The 21,826-nt window shown below is 40.0% G+C and overlaps 1 protein-coding gene across 1 annotated transcript in view; it reads left to right on the top strand.

Annotated features, from left to right (window-relative positions):
- Positions 1-18,824: 18,824 nt before the first annotated feature.
- The window catches only part of LOC128857960 (synaptic vesicle glycoprotein 2A), an 84,641-nt gene continuing 81,639 nt past the window's right edge, over positions 18,825-21,826 (top strand). Inside the window, exon 1 of the mRNA XM_054093822.1 lies at positions 18,825-19,233. Within this exon, the coding sequence (XP_053949797.1) occupies positions 19,191-19,233 (43 nt within the window). The 5' untranslated portion in view covers positions 18,825-19,190. The remainder of the gene's footprint in view (positions 19,234-21,826) is intronic.

The raw sequence follows: 21,826 nt of genomic DNA, 5'->3' as shown, positions 1-21,826 counted from the left end.
CGAACGACAGTCAGGCGGCATTCAATGCGCTGCCATCCTTTGTGGTTAATTCCTCATTAGCCCTTGATTGCATCGAGTAATTGAATTCGCTAGGCATTCACAATCGCATCCGGCTCATATGGGCCCCATCACAGAGGGTATAACTGGGAATGAAGTAACATCATCAAGGAGAAGCTTGGGAGAGAAGAGCTGAGCACCAAACCAGAGGTTGCGCCAGGCGAAGCCCTTACGGAGGAGATATAATCAAAAGAGATGCAGGACAAACTGATAATGCTCACGGACATTATCACAAGCCACTGCAGATTTCGTAGTCATCTGCACGGGATTGAGTCCTGTCATTTCTGCGTCCAGTGCGCAGAGATTCCAGCACACATTCTTATTGTTGTTGTTTTAACAGCATAGGTAGTCCTGTCAGTGTAAGTATATCATCGGTCGTCTTCGTCTAGCTCATCTAAGGGTAGGCCCAGGAAACATGCTGTTTCGACAGGTTGGGTCCAGAGGGAGAGGGGGGTTAGATGAGTCGGTTTGAGGGGGCATGTGAAGAGGTGGTTAGTGTCGTGCGGGGTACCTTCACATGCCGGACATGTGTTTGGTATGTCGGGGTCGATTCTGGATATGTAGGAGTTTAACCTGCTACAATATCTAGAACGTAATTGTGCCAATGTTACACGAGTCTCACGGGGAAGCTGGAGCTCTTCATCTGCGATAGGTGGTGGTTGGACTCCGATTACGGCATGCACAGTACGGGAGTTCGTGAAGGTGGTAACGGTCTCCCGGTGAATGTCGTTTATTGACTGTCTAAATACTGTCCGGTCCAGTAGGTTTCGGTCAGTTTTGTCCTGGAGTTCGTCAGCGTAGTCTAGGAGGTGTTTCCTGACGTGCCTGGGAGGCGGCTCAGGCTCAAGCAGGTGTCTGCAGGGGTGAAACCTGCGGTAACATCCCAGCAGGAACTGCTTGCTGAGCAGTTTGTTGTGCTCCGCTACAGGGAGCATTTGTGCCTCGTTGTGAAGATGTTGGATGGGTGACATCAGGAGGCACCCGGTCGCTGTCCGAATGGCGGTATTTTGACATGTCTGTAGCTTTGTCCACAGGCGCAGCATAGTTTAGAACCGGCCGGCCTATTGCCTTAAATGTCGAAAGCAACAGTTCTTTGTCTTTGCCCCAAGTGCTGCCGGCCAGCGATTTGAGGACCTTGTTGCGATTTTGGACTTTTGTGGCAATTGCGGTGGTATGCGCAGAGAAGGAGAGCAAGTTGTCAAAGGCTACACCCAAAAACTTGGGGTTATTTACAGTCGGAATTGGTGTGTCGTCGACTTTTACCTTAAGGGACAGCTTGCCCTCCTTTGTCCAGGTGGTGAAAAGGGTTGCCGTGGACTTGGTGGGGGAAAGTTGGAGATTCCTCGCAGTGAAAAAGCGAGAAAGGTTGGTGAGGTAGTTGTTCACTTTGAAACACAGGCCATCGATGTCATTGCCCGACGCCATTATCGTGCAGTCGTCAGCGTATGAGATCAGGGAAACTCCCGCTGGTGGTTGGGGGAGCTTCGAGATGTAGAAGTTAAAAAGCAAGGGTGAAAGGACACCACCCTGCGGTACACCTTGCTTAATCTTCCTCTGCTTTGATACTTGATCTCGAAAAATCACTGACGAGTGCCGACCGCTCAGGTAGTTCGCGGACCACCTCTTCAGCCCTGGCGGGAGTGTCGACTGATAAATATCATCTAGTAGCGTGGAATGGCTGACTGTATCGAAAGCTTTCTTTAGGTCCAACGCTACTAGGACAGTCCCCTTGCAGGGGCGGTTTTGGTTAAGCCCGCGATTTATCTGGGCGTTTATGGCGGTGAGTGCAGTGGTGGTGCTGTGCACTCGTCGGAATCCGTGCTGATGTGGCGCTGGGGCCAGGTGTGTCGTGTAGAGTGGGAGTAGGAGGGCTTCAAGTGTCTTCACTACTGGGGAAAGGAGAGTTATCGGCCGATAAGACTCCCCTTGGTTGGCGGGTTTCCCAGGTTTCAGTAGTGGGACCACTCTCCCTGCTTTCCACTTGTCAGGGATGATGAGAGTGGCCAGGGACAAATTGAAGACCCTTGTGAGGAATCCTACTCCCAGGGGTCCCAGATGCTTCAGCATCGGCGCGTTTAATCCGTCAGGGCCAATGGCTTTCGATGATTTCGACTTGTTGATGGCCCCCTGAACCTCATCACCGGAGAAAGTAAGTGGCGCACTGTCGTTCGTCAGTTTGTGCAGCCTTCTGGTAACACGACGTTTGGTTCTGTCGCCTGGAGGATGCAGTATGAACTGCCGGCTAAAATGGCTCGCGCATCTCTTCGGGTCCGACGAAGTATAACCGTTGAAGGTGATAGCCACCTTGTCGTTGTGCTTCGTCGGGTTTGACAGGGACCTAACGGTGGACCAGAGCTTACTCACCCCGGATGTGAGGTTACAGGTCTTCAGGTGCTCAGCCCATTTAGTCCGCTTATGTTGATTTACCAGTTGCCGGATCTCCAAATTGAGATCCCTTATGCGGGGATCCCCGGGATCGGCCTGGCGTAGGTGGTCACGCTCATTTGCTAAACTGGCTGCTTCGGCTGGGATGTCCTTATAACTTCCAGCTGGAATGAAGCGAGCCGCAGCAGATGTGAGCACCTTGCGGAATGCGCGTTCGCCCACGCGCACATCAGTGGGGATGGGAAGAGCGGCGAAGGTGTCCTCGGTGAATTCCGTGAAGCTGGCCCAATTAGCTTTTTTAAAGTTAAAATAGGACCGGTGATTCGCGGAAACGAAGTCGGCAGGTCTCTCAATCGAAACGATAATGGGCAAGTGGTCTGATGCAAGCGATAGCATAGGTCGCCACGTTATGCTATTTATCAGACCCGCGCTAGCTATTGTTAGGTCAGGCGAGCTGCTACAATTGCCCACTACCCTGGTGGGGGCGTCGTCGTTCACAGTGCTGAATGTCGAGTCTTCTATCTGCTATGCCAATTGCTGTCCCCTACGATCATTTGGCAGGCTTGAATGCCAAAGATCGTGATGCGCATTAAAGTCACCTACAACCAATCGGTTTTCACCTCTGATGAGCGCACCTATATCAGGGTGATATCCTGCCGGGCAGCAAATGACAGGGGGTATATATACGTTAAATATTTCGAGCTCGGAATCGCCTGACCGGACAGCTATGCCTTGACATTCTAAGGTGCTGTCCCTGCGGTCGGTTCCTTCATCGATGAGACGATACTGCACTGTGTGGTGGACTATAAACGCTAGGCCACCACCATTGTCTCGCTCGCGATCGTGTCTGTGCACGTTATAGCCATTCCTGGTGATCAGAGATGACCTAGCGCGCAACTTTGTTTCTTGGACCGCAGCTATTTTAATACTGTGCCGGCTCATAAAGTCAACTATCTCGTCGACCTTACTCGTAAGTCCGTTGCAGTTAAACTGGAGAAGCTTGAAGCTTCTCGGTGAGGTCTGTGTAATCCGGGGGGTGAGGGACGCGTGGGGTTGTCTACGTTGGACCTGCTGCACAATCCACTGTGGTTGTTGCGGCCTGATGGTGGTGGGCGGCCGCGCCTCCGGGGGCAGTAGTGGATGCAGAGCTCTGCAGCAGGGGGCAACGTAGGTAGTTGTCCACTCACGGGTGGTGCGCAGGCCGGAACATCTCCGAAAATGGCACTAGCCATTGCAGGAATTGCATTGGACTGATACCAGATTCCGAGATATTACGGTCTGACACACGGAACAGACTGTACGGGGGACCAGGAGCTGCTGGTTTGTCCCCGCACTGGGGTTGGAGCAGGAAGGGATGGGAGGGGTTGAAGGGGAGTTTTGTTGCTCCGATAGGCTCCTCACCGTGGAGGTGTGGGTTGTGGTGGCGGTTGGCGGAGGCATCAGACGCCTGCTGGCGGGAGCAACACGTGGCCACATACCGTGTGGACCACTCCCTGTGCGACTTAAGGCCTGAACAGGTCTTAAGGTGGCTCCACCCGTTGCACTTATTGCACCTAACCGAGGTGGAGTTCGGGTGAAGCCGTTTATGGCAGACGCAGCAGAATACTTCTGGCCCAGGGTTGGATTCGACTCCAGCCCTGAGGAGAAGTATTTGGAGCAGGATTGCTGCGAGAGTTTGCTCCTGTGACGTAAGAGGTAGGGTGATATACGATACACTAGACAGGGCTAGTGTACTGGGGCGGCAGCCCATTCCGGTAACGTAGAACCGGCTGCCATGGGAATGCCGAATGTGACGCTAATGTGGGAAGAAGGCTGAAAAACTAATTTCATTTTAGTTACTGCTGACAGAAATTTTTTTCCGTGCCTTCCAGAATAATTAGTGACAAATCATTAAGATAGATGGCATCAAGAAATACAGGTAATACCTGCGTTTTGGCTGGGTTTAAATAAAGGAAGTTCGTTTTGGCCCAAATTGATATTCTTTTAAGATCATCGTTCAATCTGGAAATATCAAAGTCCGCACCAAAGCCCACAGGTTTTGGCGTATCATCAGTATTAATGTGCATAGCGGTACTGTGGCAGCAGTGAGCTACATATGGCATTAATGACAGCAGTAGAGAATAGGGCCCCAATAATGTTTCCACGACAGTCGGTTTTACGTTACGGAAATGATCCGGATTTATATCCGGCCAAGGACTGTCACTCCAGCAGCATTCCCCGTATGTAAGTATAGGGAATGTTTATGCTGCTGCAACAACAACAACAAGGGTCCCAATATAAATTATTGAGGTATGCCAATGCTGTGTTGTCATGTGATTAGAGAAAACATTCCCACAGTGGACTTGTTGCAGTCTATTCGAAAGGCAGCGCTTCATTAGTTTAATGAACGTTTAAAAGTAAGATATTACGATTGACAGCATCAAAATCTCTAGAGAAATCTAAGAGCACTAAAATGGTTATTAATGTGTAATCGAATGCAGAGCGAATTTTGTCCATCATTCTTAGCACTGCAGCCGAGCGACTGTGTCCAGATTTAAATTATACTCGTAGAGCACTGAATGCACGTATAATGAAAATATTTTATACATTTAAAAAAAGCTAAGATAGAAAAAAGGTTTTTCTAATAGCGGTCGCCCCTTGGCAGGCAATGGAAAATATCCGAGTGTAAGTACTTCTGCCATGAAAAAGCTCCTCATAAAGGCCATTTGCTCTTCGGAGTCAGCTTAAAACTGTAGGTCCCTCCATTTGTGGAACAACATCAAGACGCACGTCACAAATAGGAGGAGGACCTCGACCAAACATCTAATAAAAGTGTACGTGCAAGTTATTTATTTATTTCTTATTTAAAGCACTTATTTGAGTAGTTTTTGCAATATTTACTTGACCTTCAACAAAACACAAACAAACGCAAACATTAATTGAGAGTATTTCGTCATAGCCGTCAGCTGGTTTTTGTTTACAAACGGCGCACAGTGCTCTGAGCGTGGAATTTTTGGTATCATTTGAAAGCTAAAATTTCATATAAGATAATTTGTGATAAAATAGACCTTAACCCTTACACATCTTCTCAAATCACAAGTAATTTGTACACACCATTCCACTTTGAGCCATGGCGTATAATAATAATTGTGGTAAAATTTTGTTAAAAATATATTTTTAACCTTAACGAGATGGACCGCTGAACCTTTATAAAGATAATTATAATGAATCCAAAAATATATGTTTCATGAAAAAAATTAAGATCACTTTTTTTTTAATATCAAATAAATCCGAAAAATAAAATAAAGAAATATTAAATAATATGCTAAAACTCCAAAATTGGAAAAATTTAGAGATACAAAAAAAAACTCCTACAACTTCCTAAAATTTGTTTATGGTTTATGGATATTTGAACCCTTTATTGCTAGGGGAAAGTAATATTTTCTCCGCCTTTTTCCGCCTCGCAAACATTTTTCATTTTGAAATAGCGCCTATATGCCTTTTATTCGTATTTGTTTTAGCTTATCTATAGGCCTATTCTTCTCGCCAAGTGTTATCAAGTGGCGAACAGATGAGGTGTCTGGATGGTAAATAAATAAATGTATATTGGCAGCGCTGGAATAGAGTTGCGTAAAACTCCATTTGTTTTTACAATAGTGAGTTGTACCAGTTTTATCAGGTATAACCATACCCTCTTGTTCGATAACTTTGTTGTTGCTTTCACATGCAAATTTTTCGTCAAGTGAGCCGTGCAGGGAGATAGAGAGCAATGAAGTGGCTAATAGAAGAGGCCTTATATAATATAATATTTATGACAATAATTTTTTGTGAATGTCATCAGTTAAAGTACGTTCACATATGCAGCAATTACCAATAAATCCACAAAATTAATCTACCCGTTCACATATGGCAGGTTACTTGCAAAATTGATAATCAGCTGTCAATAGTGTTTTGGAAGGTTTTTCTTCAAAGAAATTGATTTGGTGGACTGTTTTGGAGTTTTGATTTGTTTAATTATTATTTACGGTATGAAGAAAATACAAGGAGAAGGAATAGCAAATTTAATTGCACAATGGGCTGTTAGTACGTGCCCATTTACACAGGGAAACATTTGGAAGGAAAACATTTTGCTCGGGAGAGAAGTACAGTCGCGAAAGAGAGAAGGAATTTGTCTCCCGTATTGGAATTTTTGACAGTTGCTTCATTCCTTTTCTGTTTTTTGTGGGAGAAAGTTCTGAGTTCTGTGTTGGTTTCAATCAAACGGAAGAAATCAACGATAACAAACATCAGAGCGCTGCTTGGGAAATTGAGGATTATTTTTGCCAGTAAAGTATGTAGGTATAATTTAAAAAAGTTATGGAACATGTTTATGTTGAATTCTAATTTTTCCCCCCAATTCTAGATACTCAAGTTAATTTTAAATTAATTATTTATATAAGTATTTTTAATTAAATTTTTTTTATTCAAGTACACAAATTTTTATATATATGTAAATAAAAAAAACCAACAAATGATTAAAAATCAGTTCGCATTCTTCATTGAAATATTTAAGAAACTGTTGACGAACGTTCTCCGCTTTACAAGTTAGCGGGTTGTAGAATATATCCGAAACAGAAGATGCTAAAGTAGTAAACGTCAAAAAGTTGCCTAAAACAATTTAGGCCGTGTGACCGCGAATGAAGCACGAAAAGAGAATTTCCAGTGTCTCCCTTCCAGATGTCTCCGTTTGTAAATCGGCACTAATAAACAGTTGGAGGAAATCCGTAAACGACGTTTACTGAGGTTTCAAAAAATTAAGGCAGCAACACGCATGCGAAATTCGAAATTACATTTTATAATAAGTAATAAAAGGACAAAACGTTTATGGACACACGCTTTTTTCTGTAAAATGAATCCTTAATTAATAATATTTAACAAAAATTGTATTAGAACTATATTTACAGACCTGCTTTCTTTGCCGGCGTCCATTTTATTTAGTTTTTCCTTTGACGTTTCTCTTTAAATTCTTTAAAATAATTACCGATAACACAGGGTTGTATGTAAAAAAATATAGTAATAACCTAGGATTATTTTATAATCTTAGATTTCGGGAGAGATATTTTGTATGGGTAATCTCGCTTTTTAATTACGGATTGGGAGTTAAGCACGAAAAAGTAGATAATCTACTTATATGTGAACGTATTATTAGAACTCGATCTAGCGGTACAGGGTGGTTCGAAATTTGATGAAATGAGAAACCGACAACATGAGAGATTTCTCTTGTATCCTTAACGGTTATACGGATTTAGATGCAATTTGGCACACGTATCGCTTATACCTCTGACTAACATTTGGAATATATTTTAGGTTACATAGGTGAAATTTAATTTAATGCATCAGTTAATCGAAATACATACACACGTATCTCAATATGGGTGTCAAACGGAAGAGGTTTAAAAAGATTTTCGCTTAAATACATTTTTGAAGAAGGTTGTCACCTCATTTGAAAGCCAAATTTGAAAAAATTATACCAAATTATTGAAATATTTTAAAACTGGTGCGGAAAGAAAGAGTTTTAAGACAGCTTGAGAAATTACTCGTATGGATAAATCTTCAATTTATAATTTTCTCCTTGACTAAAGGTCTCTCTTGGTAAAAATAAATAAAAATCTATGATTTCAGTAATTTAGTAACCGATACAGTAGACTTGTATCTCAGCAATTAATGTTGCTGCGGCAAGCCAAGTTCTGAGCAAAAAGTTGTAATACACGGATGTGATGTAATTCACTTCTTTGATTTATCATTTTTATTTTTTTTTGGGTTTTCCTTGTTCACTCCTCTCGGGAGCATAGGGCCTCGACAAGACTCAGTTTTGCGTTGGTTTCGTTAATCTATTTTGATTTCTGACAGGGTAGGTGATTAGCCTGACGCTACCAGTGCTAAATAGTGGGAATGCCCATCTGTCGTTGCTTAGGAGCGACGCCTTCTTACTGCTTGCAGCGCCATATGTGTTTCATATTTTTCTGGCAGAAGGATCACATAGATGGTTGAGGACTTCGCTAAATTTCGTGTGCCTGCGCTATTACCGCAGTTGCCCGCTTCCTCTTGCTGGCGCTACTGATGCACTGTGCAACTGTCTGTGTTTCTTTGTTTGTTGTTTGTTTTAGCAGCCACAATGCAAATAATGCGCTGACTTTTGTGCGGGAGTAAGGATTGGAAGGATAAGTTTTGGGTTTGAGGAATGAGATTTTTATTTATTTTTTGTTTTTTTTAGAAACAGGGAAAGCAGGTAAATTTGGAAAAGTGCGAAGACCGTGCTTTAAGTGGGACTCGAATCCACAACCTCTGGGATGGCAGGCTAGTTCACTTACGCTGGATTTCCGAGGCCGCCAATCATTATTTAATTTATCATTATTTTATATTAATATTTTCTGCGCTATTTCTTTATTTTTCTAATTATTGTTTTAGCCTATTTTGGCAGGTTTATTATCTGAAAAAGTCTTAGAAAGTCCACACAAGTTTTAGAAAATACCGGCTTTCTCATACTCGAAAAACTGGAAGCGTACATACCAATAGAGATTTAATGATTCATGTGCTATTATCGTCAGATAATTTTAGGAAAATTTTGCTGTTTCCAATAGACGGTTTTATAATTTTTAATATAATTTTACATGTCAACAATAATTATGCCCAATTTTATCTCTATATCAAAAAGTTTCGGTTGTTTTTTTCAAAATTGATAACCGGAACGGGAAAACCGATTTAATTTTTTAAATTGGCGTAATACAATCCTTCGAGGAGTAAAGTTTCATTAAATTCCGAGCACTTCTTCTTTCTTCTATTTTTGTACATTGTTTGTATGGAGTCGGAGCACTGTGCGGCGATTGCAAAGTGTCGTGATCTCTTATAATTCGTTCATGCGTTATGTGTACAGTTTTATTGCGTCCACATTTTATTTTCTAAAATATATATTCTCAAATTTATGACGAACACGATATTTATTCAAAATTGAATCTTTTCACATGGGACGCTCCATATATCCGGGAACTTTGGAATTTTAGATTTTGTTGCTACTTCCTCATTTTGTTGTATATGCGGTGTGTTTGAAGTGTGCCGAACGGTTTTGAAAAATTTCAAATTTTTTCCAAGCTATTGTAAATTAAACTTAAGAATTAAAGTTGAATAATATACATACATATTTTTTAAAATAGTTAAACTTAATTTAGCCGCCGCAGCCGAATGGGTTGGTGCGTGACTACCATTCGGAATTCACAGAGAGAACGTAGGTTCGAATCTCGGTGAAAGACCAAAATTAAGAAAATCATTTTTCTAATAGCGGTCGCCCCTCGGCAGGCAATGGCAAACCTCCGAGTATATTTCTGCCATGAAAAAGCTTCTTTCTTCCAAAATATCTGCCGTTCGGAGTCAGCTTGAAACTTTAGGTCCCTCCATTTGTGGAACAACATCAAGACGCACACCACAAATACGAGGAGGAGCTCCTCCAAATACCCAAAAAGAGTGTACGCGCCAATTATATATATACATACAAATATAAACTTAATTTATAAAAATTCAAATAATACTTTTTTTACAACAACTAAAATAATTTTTTTTTTTCACACCAAGCGAATAATCAAAATGTATGAAAACATATTTTTAAAAAATTAAAAGTATCTTTAAGTAATGCTCTACATATATAAAAAAAATGTGTTCTTTGATTTTCTCGAAAAAATAATTTTTGAAATTTTTATTGACTGAGCCAAACATGGCTTGAGTGGTAATTCTAGGCTCTTTTCTGAATTTCTGATAGGCTAATTTTCACTTATTTTAATCTATAATATGAAAATAAGTCGGTTCTACTTCCTGACGCTATAACTCCAGAACGCACGAACCGATTTCCAAGGTTTTGCATTCGTTGGAAAGGTCTCGGGCTCCGTGAGGTTTATAGCATGTACTCTGCTCAGTTAATTTCATGTGACATTTATTATGTACACGTTTTCAAACGCTAACTTAAAACCGGTATTGTGTTGACTGTGAAATTGGGGTTAAAGTTATTCGTTTCCTAACAGTTCAATTGGAAACCATCAAATCAATCACGCGTATTGTGCAAATTTTTATTCAACTTCAACAGCAGACATTTGTCTTTAAGGTGGTAAGTTGAACTGTGTAAATTATGTGGATCGTGCATTTGAGGTTAAATTCACCAGTAGTCCAAAATGCCGAGAGGACGACGTGCGAACATCGGCCGCCGCACAAGACACACAAGCCAGATACAAGTGTATTCACAGAACTTAAGCGAAGAAAGACAAAATATAATAAGAGAAAATTCCCGATTGAGACAACGCGTGAGCACACGAAGATCATTGGCATCATACACTCGCTTGGCATTCCAATATGATCCCACTGCGAACTACAGTGATGATGACAATTTAGATATTGGACCAATAACGACTGTATGTCGATATTGCAATGCGTTAAAGTTCAAAAGAGAAACGGCTGGATTGTGCTGCGCAAGTGGAAAATTCAAACTGGATCCATTATTTACACCACCACAGCCACTGAAACCATTGTTCGACGGAACTGATCCCGATTCCAACCATTTTCTTCAACGCATCCTTGAATACAATAACTGCTTTCGCATGACTTCCATAGGAGCTAATATCATTCGAGAAGGCGGCTTCATGCCAACTTGCAAGGTAAAAGATACAATACACACAACCAATCACTCACACCAATCAATCACACCAACACAATCAATTGCAACACATAACAACTACACATACACCACACTCTACACCATCACACGATCAAAAGTCACACCGTATTCTTCAAAAATAAATAAATAAATTATTGGACCTTAATTGTTTGCCATCACAGATACAAAGACAAATATATCACTTGCATGGTTCAATGGTGCCAACACTAGATGAACCGCATCAATTTCTGCAAATATATTTCATTTCGTCGATGGTGGATCGGCTGAATGTGCGGTGCAATATACAGGGGACATAACAGTTAAAGAGAGGAATTATTTAACAGTTGCAACCTTTTTCAAAACAGCATTGGAACGAATGCCAAAAAAAAATTTAGAAAATCATTGTTTTTCACATGGGCAGCTATACGTTGCGTGTTCGCGAGTTGGGAAACCATCCGCTTCGTTTGTGTTAACGTCAGGCCAAAGAACAAAAAATCTGGTTTACCAAATAGCATTTCAATGAAACGGATAATTTGCGGACACGTATAGCGCTTCGATTTAGTATTTACTTTGGATTCTCTTTCATTTTTTACTTAGAGAAGTTCAACTAAATTGTACATCATTTTTGTAATCGAAATGAATTCATGAAATGTGAAATAAAATAAAATTTTTCCTTTTTTGAAATATAAAACAAAAAAATAATTTTTCTTCATCATCCCCAAACGAAATGTTACAAAAAACGAAGCCATCTGGTGGCGAAACGGAGTTCGCCGGGATTGCTAGTTTGATTTATAAACTAAAATAAAACAAAGATTTTTCAATACATTTGATGGGTTTTATTTTTTGACGTGGTGTATCCAATAGCCCATTCCATGTGCCCCAAACTGAAAAAAATATGTCACGTTCAAAACTACAAAACAATTAAACAAATTTAATACCACAACGTTTGACTTTTGTTGCTTTGTTGGATATAATAAAATGAAAGTAAAATTAGTAAAACTATTTTTATGTTACACGTAGCTTTCATTATTTTATTACTTAATACGTTTCTCCTTTTGACGACAGCTTATCCGCCATATTTCAGATTTTGTAATAGTTCGCAGTAAAATCTGTTTGCATTTTTGAGCGTATTTTTATTTTGTGAGCTCAACGCCTCTTTTCGTTTGCTATATTTGTAAAGCAATTCGTTAAGGCTCATTGTTACCAAAAAAAAAAACAGGTTCTTTCTAAATTATTGATAATTTGCATGGTATTTTCATGCAAATCGAACATTATTTGCTTGTTATTTGCCTGCTGTGGCTTGTAAACAAATATTGGGTATGGGAATAAGTTTCCGCCCTCGAAAAACCGGTGTCGCTGCTGTTACTATTTTTGTGTTCGCTTTAGTAATACTGCTGATTTGAAGTTGTATATGTGAGGTCTCGATCGCGGTAGCTGACATTCGTTTGAAGCGTATAGAACCTTTTTTATCTGACGTCAAAAATGTTTACGTTCGTCCCAACAGCATTTGCGGAAAGTCATGCTTCATTATTACTTTTCTAGGAGAAGTGCAGCTGAAACGTGTCGTATATTGATCAATATTTCCGTAATCACGCTCCATAAAACACAATTTGTAAAGAGAGGTTTCGACGCTTCCAAAGTAGCAATTTCGACGTGAGTGATAAAGATCGCGAAGGGGCGCCGAAAAAATTTGAAGATACTCAACTGCAACAATTATTGGATGAAGACGCATGTCGAGCCCTGGAGAATATGTCTAAAGAGTTGGATGTTGACAGATCAACCGTCGGTAAATGTTTGCATCCGATGGGAATGGTTCAGAAAGCAAGTAATTGGGTGCCACATCAATTGAAGGAGAGAGATATCGCGAACCGTTTGGTGACGTTTGAGATGCTTCTTGATCGGCGGAAAAGAAAAGGTTTTCTGCATCGCATCGTCACTGGTGATGAAAAATGGATCTTTATGATAACTCTAAGCGTCGAAAATGTTGGAGCCTGCCAGGTGAACCCAGGTCCATCGACAGCGAAAAAAAACATTCATGCTTCAAAGGTTATATTGCGCATCTGGTGAGATCAGAAGGGTGTCTTCTATTATGAACACCTTAATCCATCTGAAAGCCTAACTGGCGATCGTCACCGACTGCAACTAATGCGTTTAAATCGAGCCCTCAAAGAAAAGCGAAAAAGGCCGGAATGGGAAGATAGACATGACAAATTGATTTTGCTGCATGACAACGCCAGCCCACACGTTGCTAAATCGGTCCAGAATTATTTTGAGGGACTGTGGTTCACTTCTTACGAGAGCATCGTAAACTGGCTCAATGAAGTGATCAAGTAAAAAGAACTCGAATTTTTCGTCAGAGGAATCCGTATGCTGTCTGAAAGATGGAGTAAATTTGTAGCTTCCAATGGCACATGATTCACATAATATCATGTAATATTTAATTGTTTAAATAATTCGTAACTTTGGCTAAGAAAGGATGGAAACTTATTCCCATACCCAATATTTTCCTTACGATTGAAAAAATACTTCCATATGAGTAAGTTTCAAGAGCTTGCCACGCAAGCCATGTTGACTGATCCGAAAGCCAAAAATTCAAACATTAATTTATCAACAAAATCAAAGAACATATTTTTTATATTCATAGCATTTCTTAAAGACACTTCCAGCTTTATTAAAAATATTTCTTCACAGTTCTTGATTATTCGCAAACAACAATAAAAACTATGACTTGAAATTGATTTTTTGAAGTGAAACTTCTTAGGCGTCGATGGACGAGCGGGAATGGAGAGTAAAATTTCAAGGCCATGCAACGTTTTGGGCATTTTCGTTCCGCGGGAGAGAAAAAAGATGTAACGTAGAGGATAAGGAGAGAGGGAGCTATACCTTATATATATCTTAGATACACTTTAGGCTATTTTTCCTGAGCTTTTCCTTGTGGTTGCTAATTTCTGCTGAGAAATAACACTGCCTACTTTTTGGCGCTTGTTTGTCGGAGCAAATTTGTAAGAAATATATTTTTGGTGCTTACTTTTTGGCATTATATTTCCTTGGGGCCTACTGTTTGGGCGTTTTTTGGTCCCAATTTTTTAGCGTTTTTTTTGGTGCCTACTTTTTGGCGCTTATTTCCGTTTCCTGGCTAGTGCTTGTGCCTACTATAAAGTGCTATCCATTCCGGCGTCAGATTTATTGGTATTGCCTTGCGGTAATTTGTGCCGTTGCTGCGGTCCTGGAATCGCTGCGTTTGTGCGGGTGATAAACGCTCGGAGTAGTGCGCGTTGTTGCCTCGGTTACACTGGTCGGCCCTTCTCCGTTTTTTGTAAATTTTGTCTATTTGTATTCTCTGCAAATGTTGTGAATTTATTTAGATATATATTCTTTCTCTCTCTCTCTCTCTCATTCTCTTTCGAGTCTCTCCCTTTTTCTTTGTCTGCCTTGAAAGTTTCACGCACTTTGTTTTTTTAAATTAAGTTTAGCCATTTTCAAAGAAATATATTATTAAACTTTAATTCATATCGCGTAATTTTTGTTAAAGAATTTTTTTTCTAGAATCACTACATTTCTAGATAAAAGTACTTGGAAAAAAGATAATTCAAAGTTTGTAAATAAGAAAAAAATTGAATTTTGTAAAACCGTTTGCACACTTATAATACACAACAAATACAACAAAATGTCCAAGTAGCAACAGAATCTGGGATTCAAAAGAAACGCGCCATATGCACATATTTACTTATCTGTAAGCATAAAACTCCAGCGAATCGCTTAATCAATTCGCAGTCATGCTTAAAAATGAATTTATTAAATCTGGAGCTCTTATCATTTTCGAGTGGTTTAAGGTGAGAAAGTGCGTACACACACTAAATATACAAGCGTATGATTTTAAAAGTGGTAAACACTTCTTTTGATTACATGCATACAATCTGAATCACAATACGGCAAAGGCTGCTGGGGTAGTGCATTTACTACTAAAATGCGGAAGTGTCTCATTCGAAAAATATGCAACGTTCCACTGACCCGGAACCCAGATTAAGGTAGCTTTATGGCTTACACTCAAGGTGGTAAGCCATATTTCTGCTTTGTTCCACCAGTTCAGAATTTGTGGTAGCTGAATCCAGTGCCTGGATTGCAGCTTGGCTATTCCAAAGAATAGCAATTTAGTAGTCCAGAAGCTTTCCCAATTGCCAGTACTTTCGCCTGGAAAACGCTGCAAGCTGAGTCTGTAAGAATATATACCAGCTCCAAGCCCACAATCCGTTTTAGAGCCATTTGTATAGACTGTAGTGTCAAAGATGTTTAGTGGGAGTCCCTTACTCCATTCCTCCTTAGATGGAGAGAGAGTGGTAAAATTCCTATTGAATGTTACCGTCGGGATGACGTAATCAGTCTTCTCTGAGGTTTACTGAGTTTGTCGCAATAATAGACTGGCATGAGCATACGTTTTTTCTTTCCAGCGACCCGCTTCGGAATAGATCATAATAGGTAACTGACACTGTGCATTAAGAGCCTCCCTAGGAGGTGATTTGACTGCACCGACCGTTATTGCACAGGCTGATCTTTGAATTGTGCCAAGTAATTTGATATTCTAAACTCTCCTTAAAGCTTTCCACCAAACTACCGATCCATACGATAAAACTGCTCGTATACTCGCCATATACAACCATAAAGTATACTTAGGTTGAAGTCCCATCTTCTTCCTTGCATAAATGTATAGGCATATGAAGCAATTTCTGCTTTATTTCCCGCTCTTCGATGTTTACTTTCAGCTCAGCTGGGAGTCCAAATTTACCCCTAAGTACTTTGCATTGGGTGAAAGTGAGAGAATTTGTCCATTAATATTTGGTAGGGTAAAAGTTGATACCTTGTATCTGGTGGCAAATAGCCACAGCCTGTAGCCCCAGAGCCAAGCTCACCTAGCGCCCTTTGAATGATAGCACTGATCGTATTAGGACACAGTCCTGATGCCATTAGCACCATATCATCAGCGTACACCACCACTTTTACCCAACCTCTATTAAAATAAATATTCTTTCCTTGAGACGCTTCTGCTACTACAAAGTTTTGAACATTTTTTTGCAACGAACGGATACTTACGAAGTCCTGTTTACACCTCACATAGTTTAAAAAGTAAGTCTCATTCATTCGTTGCAGTTCCAGGCTATCGCACCAGACTTTTTCGTAACTTCTATACCAGAATTTACTTATATAAGTATATATAATTGGCGCTTATTCCCTTTTTGGGTGTTTGGCCGAGCTCCTCGTCCTATTTGTGGCGTGCGTCCCACAAATGAAGGGACCTACAGTTTCAAGCTGACTCCGAAAGGCAGATTTTTTTTATGAGGAGCTTTTTCATTGCCATTGCCTGCCGAGTGGCGATCGCTATTACATAGAAAACACTTTTTCATTATTTTGGTCTTTCGCCGAGATTCGAACCTACATTTTCACTCTGAAATCCGAATGGCAGTCACGCACCAACCCTACGTACTTAGCCCTGCCATAAATTCTGTGACAAATTTTACAATGCATACGGCGAAAACAAATTCGCAGAATTTTTTGCTTTTGTTCGTATGCATTTTCTACTCCAAGTTATACTCAGATTCGTGACAAATTTCGCTTGTCAACAATGGAGTGGGGAGCTACGAAAAATCACATTACAGTAATTGCATTACAAAAGTGTGGCAAAAGTGCAAGTGAGATTTACGAATAGCTGAAAAACTCAATATTTCGGGAATGTTTGTTTACCTCACGATCAATCGGTTTTCCCAAACGTCAGAAAAAGAAGTGGTCGTCCTCGCGTGGTTCAAACCAGTGCCCGCATAAAAGTCATTCGAGAAAGAATTCGCAGAAGAATTCCCCTTAGGGAGCAGAAAATCAGGTCCAGGGAAACGAATGTTTCGACTAGATCCATGTCAAGACTAATTAGAGATGATCTTCACATGAAAACCTGCCGCCGCTCAGCTGGTCACCTTTTGAAAACGGGCTTGAAGGAAATTACACTCGACAGATCCAAACAGCTTCTTCGGTGGAACGCAGTCAACGGCCATGAAAAATTTCTTTTCGCAGATGGTAAAATTTTCACTGTTGAATGAAGAAGTTTTTAATAAGCAAAACCGCAAATACGCAAAAAATTTTGTTCCAAGCGTTCAGCGTGACCACTATTCAGCATCCGCAATGGTTTGGGGAGCAGTGTCTTGTAAATGCCGTTACATCTCTTCATATGCCGCTCCATCCCATAACGCACAAACCACCCAGCAGTGGCTAAAAAACAATATTCGTGGGTGCATAGCCGCAGAAGATTGGCCGCCTGAAGTCCAGATCTGAATCCATTGGACTACAGCTTGTGGTCAGTATTAGAGAACATGACCTGTCGAATACTGCACAAATATTTGGAGAGTCTCAAACAATATTTGGTTCGAGCAGCGACGTCAATACCCACGGAAACCGTGCGTGCTGCAAAAGCTGAATTGCGCAATCGTTTGAAGGCTGGTGTAAAGCAAATGGTGACTACTTCGAATGAAAATTTAAAAATTTTTGAAGTGAAACTTCTTAGGCGTCGACGTTTACACAGTTTTTGGGTGTTTGGCCGAGCTCCTCCTCCTATTTGAGGCGTGCATCTTTATGTTGTTCCACAAATGGAGGAACCTACAATTTCAAGCTGACTCCGAACGGCAGATATTTTTTATGAGGAGCTTTGCCATGGCAGAAAGACACTCGGAGGTTTGCCATTGCCTGCTGAGGGGCGACCGCTATTAGAAAAAAACGTTTTCTTGATTTTGGTGTTTCACCGAGATTCGAACCTACGTTCTTTCTGAGCTCCGAATGGTAGTCACGCGTCAATCGACTCGGCTACGGCGGCCGAATTTACATGACTAAATAAAATTGACTTCATTAAAAAAAGTAATATAATTTCATATCTATAATGGACTTAATTTGTAACAGAACTTATGACAGGACTAAATATTATCACGTATACTTATTAATGAACTTTCTAAAGATACACAACTCACCAGAAGTTCATCCGCTTTCCTAACAGAAGTAAAAGTATGACCTTTTGGTGATATGATGATATTGAAGTAATGTTGCGCCTGTCATATAACTTATCTTTCATTTAAAACTATTCCCATATTTTTGCCTTCCTAAATTTGCTTAATAAAGTTTCTTGTATAATTAGTTTATTTACGTAATCTGCCATTGAATTTCTTACACATCTCTTTATTTGATTTCATAATGCGTACCGCGGCATTTAGCATCCAAGGAAATGGCAATACCACTGGTAACTTTATTGAAGGCTCTGTGTCATTAACTATTATCTTATTTGAATTCTAGTATGTAAGCGTTCGCGCATCATTAAAAGTCTAAAAATTATATATTTTATAAGATAATAAAGAATTACAAACAAACAAACAATATATCATCATCATACATCCCCACGCACATACACACATACACACACATGTACTTATGCTGTTTTTGCAGGCTTATGCTGCCTTTATCAGTAATGTCTGAAGATTTTCATACAAATTTCTTACAACCTAATAGGCCTACGCACTTATGTTTGCCCTTGCTCACGCGTAAACACACACACACATGTATAGGCATATGTGCATATTAACGAACTACAGCTGGCAGAAGTTAAAGTGTGAAAGTGTTGTTGTCACATCCATTGCTCTGCTGTCATTTCGGGCGTTATAATGCTTTGCCAGAAGTTATAGGCTTTCAGTTGGCGTGCGAAACGTGTGGCGGTTTGAAACAGTTTATTCATTGCGAAGTTAGCCCCAGGTAGTCGAGCCAAGTACTAGTAGAACTTAGTCGTTAGTTGTGTAATGCAATGAAAGAAATTAATTTTTAGTTCAATAGTTTAAATAGCAGAAATGTGCTGAACTGTGATATCTATCAAGTTTGTGGTTCACACGAAATTAAATGAAGCGCAATTTTTAAATTTTCGTGCCGCGAATTTCAATTAGAATATTAATGAAAATATAATAATTACTATTTTCCGATACCTCTAAATGTGTGAAGAGTAATAGAAAGAATAAAAAAATAAGAGAAAATTAAAATTAAGACTCTGTAATTTAAAGTTCAAACCAACAACTGATTAACAATGGATAATCCAGCCTATATAGCGGAAGTGGAGAATGCGTCTGGTGAGTAACTGGAATGGGCTTCATTCGCAGAGGTCCTTAAGTAAGGTTAAATCACTAGTTGCGCAAATAAAGGGTTTTCCAATAACAGGTGCTTTTGAACACCTACCGCTATTTCGGTAGATGTCACTTTTGAAGCAGTAATTTTTTGATATTTGACAAGTAGAAACTACGCCATTAATAAAAATGGAATTAATTAATTAATGCAATTATTAAAATTCACTATAAAAATGGTGAAAATTTGACAGAGACGGTTCGTAAAACTCGTGAGGCACCTTGTCGGATCGCAATAAAGAATTTGGTGAAAAATTGGAGCTGTTGGGACAAGTTAGTGATGTGAAGAATAAAACCCGTGCACGTCACTCAAGAACTGCCGAAAATATAGCAGTTGTAGCCGAAAGTGCTGAGGTAAACCCAGGTTTGTTTATTCCTCGTCGTTCTTTGGAATTAGGCATTCCACAAACGTCATTACACCGTGTTTTGCATAAAGATTTGGGTCTTAAGGCTTATAAAGTCCAGTTAACACAAGAACTCAAGCCGGCCGATAATCAACAACGTCATGTCTTTGCTGATTGGGTCGTTGAAATGCATGAAAATTATCCGGAATTCCATCGAAAAATCATCTTGAGTGACCATTTCCACCTCGGTGGCTTCGTCAACAAGCAAAATTGTCCTATCTAGGGCTCAGAAAATCCAAAAGTTATTGTTGAAAAGCCTTTCTATCCTCAACGTGTGACTGTTTGGTGCGGTTTATGGTCCGGCGGAGTCATTGGACCTTACTTTTTGGAAAATTAAGCTGGAGCAACAATTACGGTGAATGGATTGCGCTATCGAGAGATGATTAACGAGTTTTTATTACCGGAATTGGATGGTATTGATCTGGACAACGTTTATTTTCAACAAGATGGCGCTACGTGCGACACAAGCAATGAAACCATTGATCTTTTACGTGAATAATGCCTCTTATTGGAAAATATTTTATATGCTACAGTTCCTTTTCTAAAATCTTGTTGAATAATAAGAAATTCCAGCGACAGTTAATTTGACACTTTTTCCGTATTGTTTGAAATTTCATAATTATGATTGGTACAGACTTCCACGTGAGCAGCATTTATTATTTGGCAAATGTGTGATGATTGACGCCACTTTTCGATAAGATTCCTCTTGTAATTCACAGGTGATTAGCCAGCGGCAGAGGACACAATGAAGTGCGCACTGTTATATAAAACGCACGAAAAAATATATAGGATGAAGATGATTATGAATGAATGAATTATGATATTGTTTTTATTCCAAGTTTTTTTTTATTTCAAGTGTTTTCTAGCAGAGGAAGATTAGTAGTACCCCTTATCGCTAGCTCATTGGCCTTGCAATTTCCTTCAATGTCTTTATGTGCCGGAACCCATACAAGGCTGACATTGAAGACGGTGCTAATATCATTCAGAGCTGCCCGGCATTCCTGAGCAACCTTTGATCTAAGCATAACTACCTCCATTAATTTGATGGCCGCCTGGCTGTCCGAGAAGATATTTATTGTAGTTTTGTTTTACGGCGTGTGTGTTAAGGTACACAGTTAACTCCTCTATGGCTAGGACTTCTGCCTGGTAGGCGGACTTCTGCCTGGTTAAAACGGTATCTCATAACGGAAAATATTCCGCATTCATTCTTGATATTTTAGGAGTGGAGCCAAAGTGGTCGCTTCTTAACACATTAGTGCCAAGGGCCTTAAGACTGATTCGTGCGAAGGCGGGGCAGACGCACAGAAAGTGGTCCGCCACGTTTAGCTATACTTATAAATAAATTAAATACCCCTGATGAAATTAAACACACTCTTAATTTGGAAGTTGCAACAAATTTGCAAGTGGGTTTTAGTTTAGAGTATTTAAAACGAGCACCTAAACCTAAGTTAACCACACGAAACAAACAGACCAGATAGAAATTTGCAGAAAAGTACCAATTTTGGGAAGATTAATGGGAATGGGAATTATTTCGATAAAAAAAATTAATCTGGATGGATCAGATGGTTCGCAAATATATTGGCATGATACGTGGCACGAAGTACTTAATACTTGTTTTGATGATAATTTCGTTGAGGAGTGGATTTTCCAGCATGACAACGCAGCCGTTCATGCTTCTAAAGCAACGAAAGAGTTTTTGGCAGCGAACCAAAATACTAATTTTAGAATGGCTTGCAGCCTTGATCTGGACCCAATCGAAAATGTATGGGCAATACATTCTCAATCGGTTTCAAACATAGGAAACAGTTGGATAGCGCTAAAGTGCGATTAACCCGAGGCTTATAAGCACTCGTCTCTTATACATCCCCAACTCTAAAGAACTCTTACAGCGTATGTTTCGGACGTGATTCAAATACATGCTTCTGATTACTTTCCTAGAATGACGAAAACTCAGTTTGGCACCAGTAGTCAATACAAGTTTTTTCTAACTAATATTTGTACATTTTTGATTTGCCTAAGGATGGGTTCCTCGTTCGTTAATCTCCACAGTGTGTCGTTACTGATGGTGTTTGACCATAATATTCTGCAGATGATGGTGAGGCATTTGTGGATGAAGGATTGTAGCCTCTGTGTGATGG

Source organism: Anastrepha ludens, chromosome 3 (genome assembly GCF_028408465.1).
Source record: "Anastrepha ludens isolate Willacy chromosome 3, idAnaLude1.1, whole genome shotgun sequence".
NCBI classification, from domain to species: Eukaryota; Metazoa; Arthropoda; class Insecta; order Diptera; family Tephritidae; genus Anastrepha; species Anastrepha ludens.
Note: the sequence above shows the minus strand (reverse complement) of the source record. Positions and strands in the feature narration are given on the sequence as shown.